The sequence below is a fragment of the Oryza brachyantha genome, chromosome 3 (assembly GCF_000231095.2).
Source record: "Oryza brachyantha chromosome 3, ObraRS2, whole genome shotgun sequence".
Taxonomy (NCBI): domain Eukaryota; kingdom Viridiplantae; phylum Streptophyta; class Magnoliopsida; order Poales; family Poaceae; genus Oryza; species Oryza brachyantha.
The window spans coordinates 18,971,792-18,989,949 of NC_023165.2; the positions used below are offsets into that span (position 1 = coordinate 18,971,792).

The following is an 18,158-nucleotide window of genomic DNA, read 5'->3' on the forward strand; positions in this document are numbered from 1 at the left end:
AAATTTTCACTTCATTTGGCCATTTTAGTTAACAAAGGATTATCTCCGATAGAACCATATTAAATTCGGTTAGTAGAGTTGATGACCGATCCTTTTTGTCTGTTCTCAGATCGGTCATTTTTTCCCCACCCCTACCTCCTCATATCCATATAGTTGTAAAATGTGTTTTATGCTTGTATAGTTGTATATCAAAACTTTATACTTCAAATATCCAGCGGTATCTGAAGAACATCCACTGGTCCATACGAGGTTGATCGTCTCAAACGGGCAAAAATTCATGAACGAAACCATCCAATTAACTTAACCACCAAATTAATTAATTAGGGGCCACCGCCAAATTAGGTCGCTTTCTTTCATCAGGTTAGGTGCCGGGCACGTCAAGTCTTGACTACCGAAATAGAGATTTATCCTGATTATTAATTATATCCTAATAATGCATATCGTTCTTTTATCACAGATGATAGAATGATGTTACATACTGCTATTGTTATCTGAAAGCTACTTACCTTTTGATTAACAAACCGTTCTGATTAGTTTAATTCTCAACCATAAATTTCTTCCACGGTCCTTCACATATCGGTCGCAATAAATCCTAATCTAAGATAAGATTGGATTGAATTGCACGGGCAGGCAACAATATTCTGATGGATGTCAAAGAAGAAAAAAAAAAGGAAACTATCCATTCATAGATAATCACCTTAATCTTTTGGTTCTACTTCTGTTTGATGTAATGGGCTAGGCCTAATTAAGTTTAATTAAAATCTCATTAGCCCACAATAAATGGTAGAGACAATAATACCACCTTGGAGATTTAAGGTGGAGAGTCTCAACTTAAATAGAGAGTTAGTAGAGACTCTTTGTTGACTGGTTGAAATGGTAGTAAGACCGCCACACGCACGCCGAGACAGCCGGTCCGGGATGTGGCGCGGTGTAGGCCATTGCTTTTCTTTTGTAACGACTGGAAATTTAAGGAAATGATATTAGAATTTCCGTGATTGCCTCCTGTAATGTCCGTAACGATAATTGTGTGATTTCAGTTTCCTTATTATTCTTCTTCCTCCCGAGGCCAAAAGCGATCTCTCTCCTCTATTCTTTTTGCTCCTCTCTGGTTCACGAGTTCTGAAGCTATTCTTGTAGTTTCCCCGGTCCTGTTCACTTGCGCGCACGAGTGTTCGGGAGGACATGCCTCCGGAACCCCACTAACCAGAATACTTGCACGGGGTAGGCGGGTGCTAAGGTTTTTGGGGAGTGCACTTGCATGACTCCTCGCTGCACATCCTCGTCATGTCTTCCGATGGCGGCAACGGTGGTGCGCACAGCGACGATACGCATAACAACGACGACGGTGCGCACAACAACAGTAGCGGAGCCAGTACTGCCTCAAACACTAGCGGAGGGCCATTCTCAGGTTATATCGTTGCTCTCTCGTTCTTTCTGTTTTTATATTTAACCTGCCTATTAGCAATGGTTTTATTGCTATATGATGATCAAATGATGGTTTATGCTTACTATATATTAAGCATGTTGTTAGATGTGACTATATTTCCAACACTTCTCTTATGCTTATAAGTCAAATTTAAATTTTTAACTTTAAATTTGAAGTTGATTATATGGTTTTTTTCACCGGAGTTTATTTTCCATACTTGTTTTTTTAGATCTCTAAGAATACGTATATAAAAGTTTTATTCATAAATTATTTTGTTTGCAAATATGCCCCCCGATGCTCATAGGAAATCAAGTAGTAATTAATTAAACCCTAGCATGCAACTCCCTCCGTTCCATAATATAAGACACAACCACCATTAACTCAAAGACTAAGAAAAAGTTATAACAACTTTTCCGTTTGGACTACCTAGGTACATATATGCATGCATATAATGTGGTTGGATGTTTTGATGATGAAAAATATGCTGGTTAATACATGTTTATATACACGTCTTATATTATGGGACAACAAAAATTAATTATACCTTGTATTATGGAACGGAGGGAGTATGTACTAATGTACTTTATTCACCGCCTACAAGCTTTTTAGGCAATGTGGAAGTATTATCGTGCATTATTGTTTTTTGTTAAACAGGGCTGCTAATTTTCAGTCTCCTCAGAATGTTTTCTACGATGGAAAAAACAAATCATTTGCATTAATTAGGGGACACATTTACAGTTACAACCACGAGAGGAAACAGTACCGACAGTTAATACTTCACCAACGTACGTATATACGATCATTCATAGTTAGTACCGCTCAAAGTGAAACCCAGACATTTACTAGGAACTCATTTGGAATGGTGGATTTTGGGGAGAATTTTTGGAGGAGTTTTATAGGAATTAAATTGATTCATGTTAAAATCCTATAAAATTATCCCTTTTAGTGTAAAAACGGAAACCCCCTCTCTCTCTCTCCATTGTCTCCTACTATTTGTGCACAACGCAAGAGCGGAAAAAAAAGACCAACCCAAAAAAAATTGATGTTATGTACATCTGGGATGTGAGAGCAAGTTTAGCAGCTAATCTAAATTTGATCATTCATATCAATATTTGAATGAACATCCAACTAAGATCTCTTCATATTTGTTGGTACTCCAACAAACCATCCATATTACAGCTGTGTTTCACATGCCTAGATTTATTTTATTAATATATATATATATATATATATCAATTTCTTATTTTTCCTTAATCATATACTACTTAGAAAACTCCAAATTTGGAGTTTCTATGGATAATGGCTAAAATTAGAGAATATAATGAATGAATCGATCGATGAACCACACTTTTACTATTTGTTATCTATTTTATAGATAGAGTATGAGATGGCCGAGTATGTGCATTCGCCTACCTAGTGATCAGCAAATATGCAATGATAATAAAATTTGATATATACTCTTGATGGTATTTCACAAGACACTTGAACTACGCACGCATCTAGCAAGCTAAGATATTGGCCTCTTTGCGTTAAGTTCAATTAACCCTCGACTTGAATCATACACAACACTATACATATTCTAACTGCAGATCATTGTACCTGCTAGTTGTAGTTCACTGAGAAAGCAGCTTGTCTTTTCTTAAACAATTATTCTCCTATATGTTAATTAGTGGCCTGAGAGAACTAATACGCAGTCTAATTAACCTCCCTGACTTGTCTGTAGTTAATTGATGGAGACTGTGGGTGGCAGACAAATACTACAGGGGAGAAATATATTTGTGGATTATGAGCATGCTGACAAAGACATTCTTCTCTGGTCTTAAGTGGGGAGCAGCATATGTATGTTTAATTAGCTAGGTGTTCATTGCCATGATTGGTGGATATAGTCCACTACTAGAGTACTAAAATGTACCAAATGGGATTAGATTAGGCATCTGATTATCTGAACACTCTACGGTGACATTTTTTTAATAGAAGAGCAATTGAGTAGGGCAAGTTAATCACCATATATATTTTTATATAGTCTCAACAAATAAGATGGACAATGTAACATGGAAGCTGCCCAGCAAACAAACTGTTCTTTGTTTATTCCGGGAGACATTAACAGTATGAGAATTGGTTGAGTTACGTATCGATTCTTCTTTTGATTGTGGTGATATTTAATAAAGAAGATTATCCTTTTAATGAGAGATTAATTATTGATGCTAGCTTTACTATAGGCGAGTTGCAATATACTGAAGTACGAGGAGTAGGCTTGTGTGTGGTGAACAAAATACGTACTAGCAATGACAAATAATGGTTTGGCATCTCAAAGGTATAAGCTCGTAAATTTGAATTTTGGGACTTAACTCTTAGGGATGATTTTAAAAGTTTTTTTTTATCGTAATCTATTTTCAGTCTAGGCTTCTTTAACTGTGGATAATGTAGTTATAAAAGTTTTATTCATAAATTATTTCTAATTATTCTATTATGACCTTTTTATTTTCTTATCAGCCATAGCTCAACAATGCGCATGCTAGCTATAAATTATAGCACTTGGAGGTTTTCCTCAAGAAAAAAAAGAATATGCATTCAGTTGATACATCACTTGGTCCAGCTGTCAGTTACTAATCTGGTTAATGAAGCACGAAGGAATTAGGCCTTGTTTAGTTCTCAAATTTTTTTTCCAAAAACATCACATCAAATCTTTGGATACCTAAATAAAGCATTAAATATAGATGAACCAAAAAACTAATTGCACAGTTACGAAAGAAATCTTAAGACGAATCTTTTGAGTAATTAGTCCATGATTAGCCATAAGTGCTACAGTAACCAACATGTGCTAATGACGGATTAATTAGGCTCAAAAGATTCGTCTCGCGGTTTCTAGGCTAGGCGTGAAATTCGTTTTTTATTCGTGTCCGAAAACTTCTTTCGACATCTGGTCAAACATTTAACGTGACACTTCTTCCAAAAATTTTCTCAATCTAAACACCACCTTAATATCGAGTTGACATATCATTTTCTGAAGCATGGCTGTTATATCAAATGGCCCACTTGTCACTTACCTGCAGGTTTGGCTGAGCATTCTGAAGGGTTCACCATTTATTAAGTAAGCTAGGTGGGTTATTTTTTCACCTTTTGTTTAAAAAATCAAACAATATATTTACAAACGGAAAATAATTCGAATAAAACTTTTATATGGGTTCTTAGTAATGGAAAAAAGCTTTGATAAAAAAACCCTAAAAATCTAAACTGAATATTCAAATTTTGGTTTATAAAAATAAGAAAAAGCGAGAAGATAGAAGCCTGAAAGGTGCGACTACTAATCAGGGCATTAATCAATCGAAACAGTTCCAATCCGACCAATCTTTTCTTCCATTGGTGCTTCACCTTTTCTTTTATATGGGGCCGTCAACGCCAACTTTCTTGATGCCCTAATTAATTAATTTATATTAGAAGGAATGGTGTTAGAACTTTTCCCATGACTCAACGCCAGCATCACTGTGCACAAAGTTTATTTTGGACACAACGGAAAGAAATTTTTTTTGACAATTTTATACATTTGTTTTTTAAATTGGGAGATTCCGACATTGTGGTATAAAAGAATTGAACTAGTGTTGCTTGTGTTTATGGTAGCACAAGAACATCTTTATTCTAATTTAAATGCTTATAAAGCTGCTGTTTTATAGTAAGACAATTAATCGAATACTAAGCAAAAGAATAGCAATCTTGTACGTTGTGATTTTTTTTTGTAGGGAACCGTCTTCTTTTGTATCATGGGAAACCATTTATTGGTGGTTGTTTCAATTCAATCCCATATTTCACACTTTGATTATTCGTACTAAAGAGCAGTTATCCACGTCAACCAGTTCATTTATATGCAGTGGACTATATAATTAAATAATTATTATTTGTCATAGTGTTTCCATGAGTTAATTTGAAAAACAAATCATGTTTAGTAGTAGTTAACAAGTTATATACACCCTCTATTCCATACCTCATATTATAATAAGACTTTCTGATTGTTCTTACATTAATTCATTAATCAATATATATGATTTATATATTTATCTAAATTCATTAGCATTCATATGAATATAGACAAGTCCAAAATCTCTTATATTATGGATCCGAATCAAAGAATTCTTGGAGCTAGGTATTGGTAGCTTCACAAATCATTGATCCGGATTGACGAATTATTTTGTTTCTATTTGAGTGAAATATGAGATTTTATATCACTTTTATTTAACTTCTGAACTCTAAATCTAGCATGGATATATATCTAGAGCCGCGTCAAACAAGGGTTAAAATGATAGTGGTATAAACCAAACATAAACCTAGAGGGATCGTTCGGTTTCATGGTTTTTTTTAATTGCTTTTGCGTAAGTATCATAACTAGGGATGAGCACGGATCGATTCATATAAAATATGTTATCGACTCTAGTTCACCTAATAAATGAGAGTAGTCAGCAACTGGTGGACCGACCCGTATCCACTGCAAAGGCCTCGTTTGTTCCCCTTATTAACCTAGACTTTTTTTTTGCGCGCAGACATCACGGACCGCTAAACGATTTATTTTTTTGAAAACTTTCTATAGGAAGGTTGTTTAAAAAATATATATTAATATAGTTTATAATTTTTATAACTATTAATTAATTGATCATATATTAATTTATTACTAAGTTTTTCACGTTGGAATTATCATTAGAAACCATGGTCCGAGAAAACCCAACATAATCAGGTATATGGGCCGAGAAAACCCAACATAACTAGGCCCATCAATATTCGGCCTAGTTCACCCCGGCTCACCTTCTCTTTTCCACCGCAGGCGCCGGCGACGCTCTGCCTGCGCCGCGGGCGGCGTTGGGTGGCGTGGAAGGGCGACGCGAGCCAGGTGGCCGCGACGACGACGACGGCTGCACGCACGGCAGCGCCGCCGCGACGGGCGGCCGCCGACACCACGGTAACTCCACTCCACTCCAGTTGGGTGGAGGTGGAATTGGAAACCGGGGGAAGCCGAAAAGGCCGCGCCGAAGAATCTCACCGCCTCTTTTAAACTTTTTTTTTTCTCTCTTTCTATCTCTCTCTCTTTTTATTGTTTGTTGGGTGCAACAGCAAATCGATCCGCGATGCGTTGCGTTGCGTGCGAGCTCCGATCTCCTCCGCTTCCTCCGCCTCCTCCTAAACCCGTCCAAATTCAGATATCCCAGCCCCCGTCCGGCTCCATCCTTCTCCGATTCTCCCGGCTTCTCCTCCTCTTCCTCTTCCGTGACTTGACTTCTGCTAGTGCTAGTGCTAGTAGCCTGGTTCTGCTACTACCAGCGCCGCCGATCCCCGCGGGGTTTATCTTTCCCCTGACGCCGGCCAAGAACTCGCGGTAAAAGGAAAAGAAAAAAAAAACTAATCTCGAGTCGCAACTCGCAAGCGCACCGGCGCTGGCGCGGCGCACTCGCCGGCGGCGAGGTTTAAAAGCTTTTTCTCTTTTTTTTGTATTGTATTCCTTTTATTCCGACTTCTTTTTGTGGAGGGGATTGGGAGAATCATGGCGACTCGGACTGTTCTTGCAGATTCGGGAGCGGATAGGGAAGGTCAGGAGAAAGGAAGGAATGAAACCATTGCGGACTCGGAGCGGCGGATCGAGCTTTAAATAATCTTGCGATCGGGGGTCGGCGGAAGCAGGGTTCTTTGGTTTCTCTCTCGCTTTCTTTATTTCCTAGCGCCGGCGGCGAACGAGCTCAGGTGCTGCTGGAACAAGGTTTTGGGGGAGGAGATGGGTTCGGTCCTGTGCTGCTTGGTCGACGACGGCCGCCGCGACGGCTGCTTCTGCCTGCCATGGCCTCTCTTCAACGCCGGTCACAGCACGGTATGATTCTTGCCGCTTGCCTCGCATTGGGCTGTTTACTTTCGCCGAAAATCGCGGGTGCGATCTTGTTCAGACTGTCAGCAACGATGATGAGGCATAATCTGCGCAAAATTTTGTTTCTTTTTTCTGCATGTGTGTATGCGTGATGGGTTTGTGCGTAATCCGCGTTGTGATCTTGAATCTTGCGCGCGTTGGGCGTGTTCCAGTTGTTCTCAGGCCTCATTGCTGAGATGTGCTTCGCAAAGTGTGTGAAATTGTGGCTTTTGGTAGAGTTGCATTGCATTGTTATTATGGTGGGAAGGGAAGTAGTGGTTGGTGTGTAACAAAGAAAGGGTTGGTTGTTGTTTGCATGTTAGTTGGATAGTTTCTTGCAATTTTGGGTGCATTACTACCTTAACCCATCAATCCGTAAATCGCCGATACTACCAGTTGATGGCTGCTGTTTTTAGAAATTGGAACTAGACAATTGGGGTCTGAATAATTAAGATACTGCATGTTCTGGAGTAAATATTCCCCAGATGCTGCACTAGATTTTTTTTTCCTGAAATAAGTATGATACATCAATTTGTCATCTTTGTTAATTATTTTAGATGTTCTCTCTATGCTTGATCTTTCAACAATGTTACTATACATACACTCTGTTCTAAATGCTTTCTTACAGGGCTTCATTGGTCATCAAAGAGGGGATAGTCGAGTTGCACCTGAGCAAGGAAGAATTAGTCTCACCGCTCCAACACAGCAGGAATCAATGGATACTTTCCGCTGCCCACCAATGCCATTGCATTATGATGATCCTCAATTCAGCCATCAAACAGAGCATCAGCCACTAGTAGGGCATGACAAAGCTTCAACAACATCCGACGAATCTGGTAGCCTTGAAGAAAGCAAGAATGTTGATAGCATATCAAATTCCATAGCTGTGAAGGACAATGAGTCGTCAGTAAAATACCATTCAGGAGGTCTGGACATTGCCGAAGCACAAGTAAATGATCCTGTCGACTTTGAGGATGAATGTCCAATATGTCTAGAAGGTTAGCGAAAACATTACGACTACTCTGTGGTTCACAGTACGATTATCTTTTTCTCAGCAGATACAATGTTTACAATTTAAAAGTCTGTAATGCAAATATTAAAACAGCAAAGTGGGGGAGCATTCAAACGTTCTTATGCTGTTGCAGAAGATACACAATTATTTTGTTTGCATCATTCTAGCTAATGTACAATCCTTAATTGTGGTGGATCACTACATTGTGACTAGTCTGTTGCCATAATGTCATAGTGGCATCATAAAAAAAAAACTAAATTATCCTCAGGTCTATGTGCTTGCGTGATTTTAGTTATTGTGTCCTAAAGTGTTTTTTTAGTGTTGCAGAGTACCATTATGAGAATCCAAAGATCACATTGCAATGCAACCACAATTACCATCTTGGTTGTATTTATGAGTGGATGGAGAGAAGTCAAACTTGCCCAGTTTGTGCGAAGGTACTTGCCTAACTTTTTTAACTTCACCTGAGAAGTGAAGCGTTAGCTTGACTCGATCAGCATGCTATCTTAAGTTGTTGAAAGATAATTTGTCACATTTATGATAACTTTTCTCTGCAGGTAATGTTATTCCAGGAGGATGCACGATCATGATGCTGCAACATTTCTGCGATGGTGGATACCCACGAGGACTGGATCATGTAGATTGTGTATATAGGTTGAGGAATATTAAGTCGCTAGATTGTTTGCTGAAACTTCCAGCGGCGCGAAGATTTTTTTTTTTTTTTATTGATTCTATAGAGCAGATAATTCTGTTTCTCTTTTCTCGCAAAAGTTGCTAGCTTGTGTTAATCCGAACCTCACATTTAAAAAGTGTTACAGATGCGCGTATGAGTGATTGCATTTACCTCTGATGCTGAAACATGAAATTTTCTGAAAACCACTAGCGCCTGGACATGTGCTTGCTGTTGAAATGAAGAGGAGAGACAGATTTGTGGTTATTGCTGTCATTATGTATCAAACACTGGTAAACTCTTCATAATTATTATGTGAGGAGTTGCATGTCATTATGTATCATAAGTGAAGAAAAATGCTAGGATTTTTTATATGCATGTTCAATGATGTATCAAACACTGGTAAACTCTTCATAGGTATTGGGTCTGTTAATTATAGATTCTTTAGGTGGAGTTCAATGTACTTTTAGGTAGGATTCTAGTTGATGAGGCAAAGCTTAGTGGACGTTTTCTCAAGAAAAGTTCTCCGAGAAAAATTTCTACTGTTGCCATCAATTACGCTGTAGACATCTAACATTCTGCATTTTACATTACAGAAATATATTGCGCCTGCTTGCTCTCTTTACCTCTAAAAAAGAGAATTATCGCAACTTCAAGTGTTACTAATTTAGAAAAAAGACAGATTTGGGGATTTGGGAAAATGCTTTTATGTGAAAACTAGTTCAAGTGTGCTTCGGAAGTTTTCCGATACTTTGCTTTAATTAAAAAGTAATCGCAAAGATAATTTTCCCAGTATACTAACACAAGTTTTCACTTCAATTTTTGTACAATTATTCCAAATAAAAAGGTGTAAATATTTTTGGTATTCTAAACTTCCGAAAGGGTCAACCGATGAAAAATTGTCTAGAATTGAAAGTTGTTGAAAATGCTATAAAAACTCCTCTTTTGTTTTTCTCTAACTAAAACACTTTCTGCAAAGCTTTCTATAAAGAGAGCCCAGCCCACAACAATTTTGTTTTCTTTTTTTTTCTTTTTTGAAAGACAACATTTTCTATTACAGAGTACATACTTGAACCTGGACCTGTGATTCTTTCCCATTTGGGATGACATTCATAGCCAAAGAGAAAAGAAATAGAAGAACATAGATGGCCGGAAATCAAACTATTCACTCTGTTCCATATTATAAAACTTTCGATCTTACCTAGATTCATATGTATGCTAATAAATCTAAACAGATATAAAAAACATATACATTGACACATAGATGAATTTAGCCAAACCTAAAAAGTCTTATAATATAAAATGGAGGTAGTAGCGAATAAGCCGATACATGCAAATTTACAACCAATTATTAGGTTAGAAGAAAAAAAAAACAAGCCGTACATATGCAAATCTGAGCCAAATAATTATGAGCATTACAACGATGAATATCAGAATATACTTTCAACTAATGAATAAAGTGACATCATACTACCTGCTCCTAAGACTAGAAATGAACTTGACAATGTTCTGTGTTCTATATTCAGTATTCTTTATTGCATTAGATCCATATAAGTTGATGATGAACTATATGTGCCCATACAAAAGAAACGTTTTTCTTAAAAGAAATTACTTGAATTTTGAAATGATGGTTTTTACGTGGGGTGGATAGGAATGAGAACGGACGAATATGGTTATTATCTTTTCCCTCAACTGGCTTGTCAATCATCTATATTTGACTTAATCAAATGCATCGGATGGAATTGAAATATAATATGAATGCAGATGTAATTGTATAGGATATTACCCTCAAACATGTTCATTTCTAAACTTTGTTTCTTAGTCACATATCATTAGGGGTGTTAATGGATCGGATAATATCCGATCCTATCCGAATCCGCTCGAATTGAGGACGTGGTAGGGGTTTGCAACTATCTGACGGATATGGAGTCGGATTCGGATACTGAGGTGTGGATTCGGATATGGATGTGGTATCGTTAATACCCGGTGGATGCGGATTATCCGATTTTCTTACCGGATTATCCAATAGTCATTTTGGCAGATAATCTTGAGTTTTTAGCCCATAAGCACTCGATCAAAAGCACATCAATAGCCTAAGTATTTTTCATGTAATATTGAATGAAAATGTATTGATTGTATGTACTTATCGCATCCGGTTATAGTAATCTGTTTCTGAGCCGACTCCACACCATTTCTGACATCCACAGCAATCCGCATCCGTATCTAAAAATATCCTTATCCACTTAAAAATTATGGCTTAGGATATGGTATAGTCACTATCCGTCTAAATCCACTCCGTTAACACCCCTATATATCATCCAAATTCATCTCTGCTGGTCATGGTTGAAGTGTTTAAAATCATTTCAGTTATGCAGAAGCCATATAATGATGTGGAAGAAGTAACCCACATTCAACTTATAGTTGTACTCACATAGTGAGGGTCAAATTCAGATTTGTTACTGTGATACATTCTAATGCGTTCCATTTGGTGCATAGCAACTATTAAACCACACCACAGTTACTTTGATCACACTCCTAAATCTGTTAAAAAGGGAATGTTAGAGGCATTAACAAGGAAGATGAGACAAATGTGAAAGACCTATTGTGCGATATTCTCAAATTGAATGAAGCTCTCAACTCCAAAGACTTGCAAATTGCAATAGTCGCCCGTGCTATCTTGATTATTGATTGAAACAAAGGCTCAAAGTTGCACAGGCTATTCGCTCTTTGCTTGAACAAAAATCTGAGAGTTGCATTCTACTAAATCGGAAGATAAACACAACATTTGGACCACACACTTCGTATTTATGCATTTAACCAGCAAGCTTCCCTTTAGTTTTTTTTTTCAGCTATGTAGGTGTCGTGAATCCAATTCACATCATTAATAGATTGCTTCTATCTAATTTGTTTGTGTTGAGTCGAGTATTTCCTCGGTCTTCAGATTGGTCTCAAGCTTCATAATTTTCCCTATTCAAAGGGTTAGTTCATTATCTTAGCATACCTGACTACTTATTACATGTAATGTTTTTTATGAGCACCTTATTCGACATCTAATATGTATTCTGAATTGAGATCTAAAAATTATCCTACACTGACCAAACATGGTGTGGCAGCTTTCATGATTCCAATATAACTGTATAAACATGACGACGACATTCATCCGTATATATCATGTTCTCAACTGAATTTCAGGCAGGACGAGTGAAACCACAGAGCAGACAGCACGCCGAGGATAATTTAGATCCGATGTCAAGAAACCCCTGAAAATGTGAACAGTAGTTGGAACAACGCTACCCATTCTGGAGGAAGCTACAGAGGATCCGACTCTTTACTTTCTTAACCTCATTGCCTGCCTTTTTTTGAGAAGAAAATGTTATCTCTATAACTAAAAACTTCAATTAGGCTATATAGAGCTTATCTGTAAAGAAAATATTTGTTCTTTTTTAACTTAAATACTGTTTTTCCCATCTATCATATCTAAGAGATAACACATTGAAAATAGCACTCCTCAAGAGGTAATGACTTGAGCAAACTCAGAAACTATAAAAACTAACTCACAGAACATTGGATAACTCAATCTTCTGTTTCATCACAGGCAAATATAGAATAGTTGGCAACATTGCTTCTACAAAGTTCACTGCTTTCACAAGTACCAAAATTTCAAAGTGCAAACAGACATTATAGAAGTCTGCAAGGGACGGATTCCGCAGCAACGAAACATCAAAGCACATAAGCTTAACGGTAGCGACGAAGAGAGACGGTCTGGTTGCGCTTCCAGGTAGCCCTGCGGGATGGCCTGGCCTTGTGGTGAGTGTGGCCCTTGCCGCGCAGACCACGGTACTTCTTACCAGCAGAGGTGAGACCACGGAGCTCACGGTGCTTGTGCACAGGCTTGCAGAGCCAGTTGATCCTTGGGTCGTTGCGGATAGCGCTGTGAGCAACATCCACAAGGATGATCTCGAAGTACTTGTAGGTGGAGTCCTGCAATAAGCGAAAGTGGCATCAATGAAAAACAAATAATGTTGATGTCATCTTTGCAAGACACCCAGTAAACTCGAGCATACCTCATTCACCCAGTAGGAGTTGAGCACCCTGAGTCCACCCAGCTTGCGTCCAGCTCTCTCCTCAGCAACTGACCTCTTGTTCCTCTGGAACTTGAGCTGGGTGATACCCTGGTGCTTGGGCTTGCCATAGACAATACCCTTGGGCACTGGCCTCTTCCTGCCACCACGCCTGACACGGACACGGTAAACCACATACCCCTGAAGGAAAGTAACAAATAGTTAAGACCAACATTTAGATTACAGAGCCAAAATTTTGATCCAGACAGCAGCATGTACATGAAGCATGTTGGTTAAGAAATGGGAACCATACAAATTTTCAAATTCGATCCAGACAGTAGCATGTGCATGAAGTGCATCATTGATAAACTAATTTTGAAAATACTCTACATATAGCTCATCAACAACGCCAAAAAATTAATAAACAGTACATAATTAATGCAGTAAATTACACAACCAAATGTACCAAGCCAACCCCCAAGCAAAGTAACAGCAAAACTTGTAGAGCTACATGACCTAAATCTATACAAATAACGATGCAAAGTAAACAGGTAAAAAAGATTTAACTTGATACTCTGGTAACAGTTCAGCAGGAACATGTTGGAATAAATCAACAGCACAACAAAACTAGAGAAGAAGAATATCCTAGCACTCTAGATCTCAGTACAAATACAAAACTTCCATTTCTACGGAATAGATAGGCAGTCATTCGACCTAAATTAAACGAAAACCGCATTCTGTTCTAACATGGATATAAGCAAACCCTATAACCAACGATCTGCCAAAACCTGAAAACCACGAGGTCAACTCCATCAACCGCGGGCAAACCCACCCAAATCCATCCATGGATATAGCTTGTGACAGCGAAGAGGGGGATCTGAATGAAGGGGAGCCGACCTGCTTGGCCTTGTACCCGAGGCGGCGGGCCTTGTCGGGGCGGGTGGGGCGGGTGAGGCGCACGATGGCCGGCTGCTGGCGGTACTCCCAGCACCGCACGCGCTGCACGAACCTCATCACGTCCGACTGCTTCCTCCTCCATAGCTCCGAAATGTACTTGTACGCACCTGCACCGCAGCAGCAGACGACGCATCAGAAGATGACGGCAGAGGACGCCGAGGGTTGGGTGGGGAGGGAGGAGGAAGAACGAGGAGGCGGAGGGAGGAGCTCACCCATGGCGGCGGCGGCGGCTGCGTGCGGGGGCGGCGGAGAGGTGGAGCGGTGGCGTAGCCTAGGGTTTGGGCGGACGCGCTGTGTGAGAGAATATATACAGGAGCAGGGAGCGCGGTGGCCGTCGGATGGGGCTAGGGTTTTTGTGGTGCGTTGGATGCTTTGCAACGGGGGAATGGGTCACTGATGGGCTTGGGCTCTACGCGCTTGGAAGTGGGCCTGGATGGAGGCAGGGTACTCTTGAGTTAGGTCCATCAGGCCTCCCGGAAAGGGGAACCACACTTCCCACTCCTAGGCGGCCAAGCACGATAATTATTAGTAATTCTTTTTGTGGGATTAGTTTTATCTATACTAATATAAAAAGGAAGAGTTGTAATTTTTTTATGGTCACATCAATAAATGTACACATGATTTACTCAATTCTTGTTCCACCGTTAGATGTACGTATCCAATGGTCCAGGATGATCTGAAACAACTCTCTCTTGCAATCCTACATAGGACACACCTCCTGACTGCTCCACTAAAATCGCCTCTAACTCCTCTAACTCCTCCCATGACTCCTCCACCCATGACTCCACCACCAAAATCGCGACGCTCTCCCGAATGCCAGCAAGCCGCCCAGCGTAGTCGGGCACAAGCTGCCACCATGCCCTCTCCCCTAGCCAACCCCGGTACCAGCGTCTGCCCCCCACCGGTCGGCGACTGCCTCCAACCTCTGACCGACTGGCGCCTCAACGCAGGCCGCCGCCACTGCTTCCCACCGTCGCCCGCCCCACTCCGACCGGCCGGCGCCCCCCTTCGGCGCCCCAGCGCAGGCCATCGCCACCGCGCCCGCTCTCCCGACCGGTGCCGGCACCAAAAATTTCTTTTGTTTTGGTTGGATCTCTACCCTTCCACTTTACTATTTGATTTCGTCTTAAACAATTAGCAACAAGTTCTTATTTGGCTGTGGATTCTCTCTATTTTTTACATGAAGGTGTTTAAGTGAATCCTCAATCGTTAGTCCAACACTCCAACTTCAGTTGCAGTTTGTTTTACTCATGAAGTTAATTTTTTTCTAGAAATATCCTAGAGCTTAGGATTATATTTTTCTACTACCATTATTAGTATGGTATATAAAATATAAAAAAGTATGTCCTCTTGTAACGTTGAAATTAAAGTGTGTGTTTTCAATTTAATGTGTAATGGCCTTATCATGCCTTGCACGTGCACGATGACTAGTCATCAAGTATATTTGAGTAAATTATCTTTTAGACCACCTTTTATTAGTAAATAAGTTTCACTAGGACCACCTTAGACCTATCTTTTTAACTTTAGACCAGCTAAATTATTATTATTGGGATCTGGAGTACCCCGAACATCTTTTTCAAGTACACATTAAGGACCTCAAACACGTCAGCTTGGTACACTGATGAAATTCCATGTATATTTACCTAAATAGAAGGTAGATACGGCTAAAAAGGTTATTTGGAGTGATCCAAATCATAGCAATGATAAACTTACTTTGTCCAAAGTGTAAAGGTGGTTTAAGCGTGGTCCAAAACAAAACTTAGTCAGTAAAAGACGACCCAAAATACAATTTACTCCTAATATGTTTAACCGTTACTATATTTTTTATATTTATAAATATATTTTTCAATAAGAGAAATTGTCAAATATAAGTCAACAACATCCTTTGCTGACTAAAATATGTCGCAGACATATCCTAATGGCATGTGCAATACAAGGTGTCGATGATCTGGATTGGCAATATATATGGGGTGGCTAGCGAGGCGTAAAGATCGATGGTTAGATGGAGACACGAGGTTACCTAGGTTCAGACTTTTGGCTAGCAAGATAATACCCTTCTCCTGCTTGGTGATTGTATTCGATTGTGAACAGATCAACTAGAGAATAGCCGATCTCAATATGACCTGCCCTCATGAGGGGTGCTCCTCTCCCCCTTATATAGTGGGGGATAGTGCTTACAGATATAGTAGAGTCATAATCTAATAAGACTAAAATCTATCCTAAGGATACGGCTGGACCTGGTGCATGCAACATGCAATCCGGACAATACCAAGCTCCTAATTGATTTGGTACAGATATGACTGCTTTCCTAGTATATATATGTATAGTCTATGGATACCCTAGTATAGGTATTCTACACAAGGATGTTTTAAATAGAGGATATTCTTGAAGGAAAGAAGTGTCGCATAGATAGGGTGAATATGCACATGAAAAACACTCAACAGCGAAAGTGAAATTCTCAATGGAGTTCCAATTCCAATCACTAGAGTCTCTGGTGTATGTTATCCATCTTGATCGGAAAAAATTACCAGATATTCCAGTGTCCCAAAACCCACTCTTTCAAGAGTGTGGTCTTGAGATGCCAAAGTGATAGCAACACAAATTCAACACAAATTAAACACAAATAGATAACAAGGACACAATGATTTTTACCGTATTTCTTAATCCTACTCTCCGTTGATAAGCTTAATCGACTCAAATCTCTCCTGATCCCTTGCCTCACAAAGCTCACTCTTACGAGTATATCTTGGTCTTCAAGCCATCACTAAGGTGAGCCATTTTTGGGTGACCACCGGAGATCTAATCCAAGCAACACACTACTCTTATTCAGTGAGACTTGCTCTACTAAACAAACTCATATAGGTGAGTCTGATATCCACTATATTATCTGGTTTCGTTGCTGGGCGAGGAAGACTCTACAAATTTCTCAGGCAAATCACACATGAGATTCTCACAGACAATGCCTAACCCGCTAGGATGCACATCTCCAATAGTAATAATCCTATGTGTCTTCAATGGAAACCATAGCCTTATCTTTCTAGCCCACACTCTGGTGGAAGCCACCAAAGACTTCGATAGCATCTATTTACTCTAGCAGAGACACCCACGAGAGTGTCCGATGACAATTAGTATCCGGTGTGCTTTCTCTGCCAGATATAGAGTTTCTATCGGATACTCCAATCATTAAGACCAGATACTACGTTATGAGCTATTAGTCTCATACAGCCAGCTTGTCGTGGGTTTCGATAGCACTCACAGACACTTCAGAGGTAATTCTAAGATCAAAAGAAAACCCCAAGTATGTGCGGTGCAAAATATTTCACTCAAAGAAATCAAAAGAGACTTAGAATCTAATGGGAGCAATTGGATTTGCTTGCGACCTTTATTTTGAACCTCTCCTAATAGTATGACGAACCTAAGGAATCAAGAAATAAAAAGATATTGTTTATTCTTCCGTCCTTCGTCATTCTTACTTGTCCTTGCATAAGATTCATCTTTTGTCACTACATCATGAGGGGACTAATTTTATGTTCTTAAGTTCAACACATGAGTTAGTCCCCTGCAATATTTTGTCATATCAGTGAGGCCCAGATACACTTTCAATTCCTAAATAAGCGCATTTCTATGCTCAAGGCTTTGTTCCAAAGTAAGTGCATTCTTATATTATTTTCCCTCCAACCACTTCCTTTCAATTGTTTTTTCTCCATCTTACCTCTAACATTATACCCATTAAGTGAGTTACATCTAAGATTGTGTTTATCAGGGGTTGGGAACTTCTTTCGATGTCACACAGAATAGAACGATAAATCAGCGCATGATTAATCAAGCATTATAAAAAACCTTTAAAGGGATATTATATGATTTTCTAAAACTACTTTCTTGTATATTATTTTTTTACAAAACATATTGTTTAGTAGTTCGTAAAACGTTCGCAAGAAAAATGAAAAAGATAGGGTTGGAAAGCGCTACCGAACAATGCCTAAAGTTATTGTTAGTAACATTTATTGTGTCCTGTTGTTGCTTGAATTACACATAATATGAGATGGTGGGAATAAGTTAGCGAGCGCCAGTACAATAGCACTATTTTCCGACGGAAGTAGTGTTTAAACGTTTAAGCATTCCTAATACAATGCCTAGTATGTTTTTATATAATT

At 39.2% G+C, this 18,158-nt stretch overlaps 2 protein-coding genes across 2 annotated transcripts; one reads left to right on the forward strand and one right to left on the reverse strand.

Annotated features, from left to right (window-relative positions):
- Nucleotides 1–6,659: 6,659 nt before the first annotated feature.
- LOC102701988 (E3 ubiquitin-protein ligase At3g02290-like) lies at nucleotides 6,660–9,481 on the forward strand. The gene is made up of 5 exons (XM_006650227.3): nucleotides 6,660–6,871; nucleotides 6,976–7,271; nucleotides 7,933–8,302; nucleotides 8,644–8,753; nucleotides 8,874–9,481. The coding sequence occupies exons 2-5, from the start codon at nucleotides 7,179–7,181 to the stop codon at nucleotides 8,904–8,906; spliced, it is 606 nt and encodes a 201-aa protein (XP_006650290.1). The 5' UTR covers nucleotides 6,660–6,871; nucleotides 6,976–7,178; the 3' UTR covers nucleotides 8,907–9,481.
- Nucleotides 9,482–12,527: 3,046 nt separating this feature from the next.
- Nucleotides 12,528–14,273, reverse strand: LOC102701707 (60S ribosomal protein L15-like). Its single transcript, XM_006650226.3, has 4 exons — nucleotides 14,217–14,273; nucleotides 13,945–14,111; nucleotides 13,051–13,248; nucleotides 12,528–12,967 (listed from the first exon to the last, which is right to left on the reverse strand). Exons 1-4 carry the CDS (start codon nucleotides 14,218–14,220, stop codon nucleotides 12,722–12,724), a joined length of 615 nt encoding a protein of 204 aa, XP_006650289.1. The 5' UTR covers nucleotides 14,221–14,273; the 3' UTR covers nucleotides 12,528–12,721.
- Nucleotides 14,274–18,158: the final 3,885 nt, after the last annotated feature.

Bases quoted from the DNA above. Each gene is read 5' to 3' on its own strand.
- LOC102701988 (XM_006650227.3), top strand. From the start codon at position 7,179: ATGGGTTCGGTCCTGTGCTGCTTGGTCGACGACGGCCGCCGCGACGGC. The intron at 7,272-7,932 runs GTATGATTCTTG...GCTTTCTTACAG, and splicing joins TCAACGCCGGTCACAGCACG to GGCTTCATTGGTCATCAAAG. The intron at 8,754-8,873 runs GTACTTGCCTAA...TTTTCTCTGCAG, and splicing joins CTTGCCCAGTTTGTGCGAAG to GTAATGTTATTCCAGGAGGA.
- LOC102701707 (XM_006650226.3), bottom strand. The intron at 13,249-13,944 runs GTCGGCTCCCCT...ACTTTCCTTCAG, and splicing joins TCGGGTACAAGGCCAAGCAG to GGGTATGTGGTTTACCGTGT. The intron at 12,968-13,050 runs GTATGCTCGAGT...CGCTTATTGCAG, and splicing joins ACTCCTACTGGGTGAATGAG to GACTCCACCTACAAGTACTT.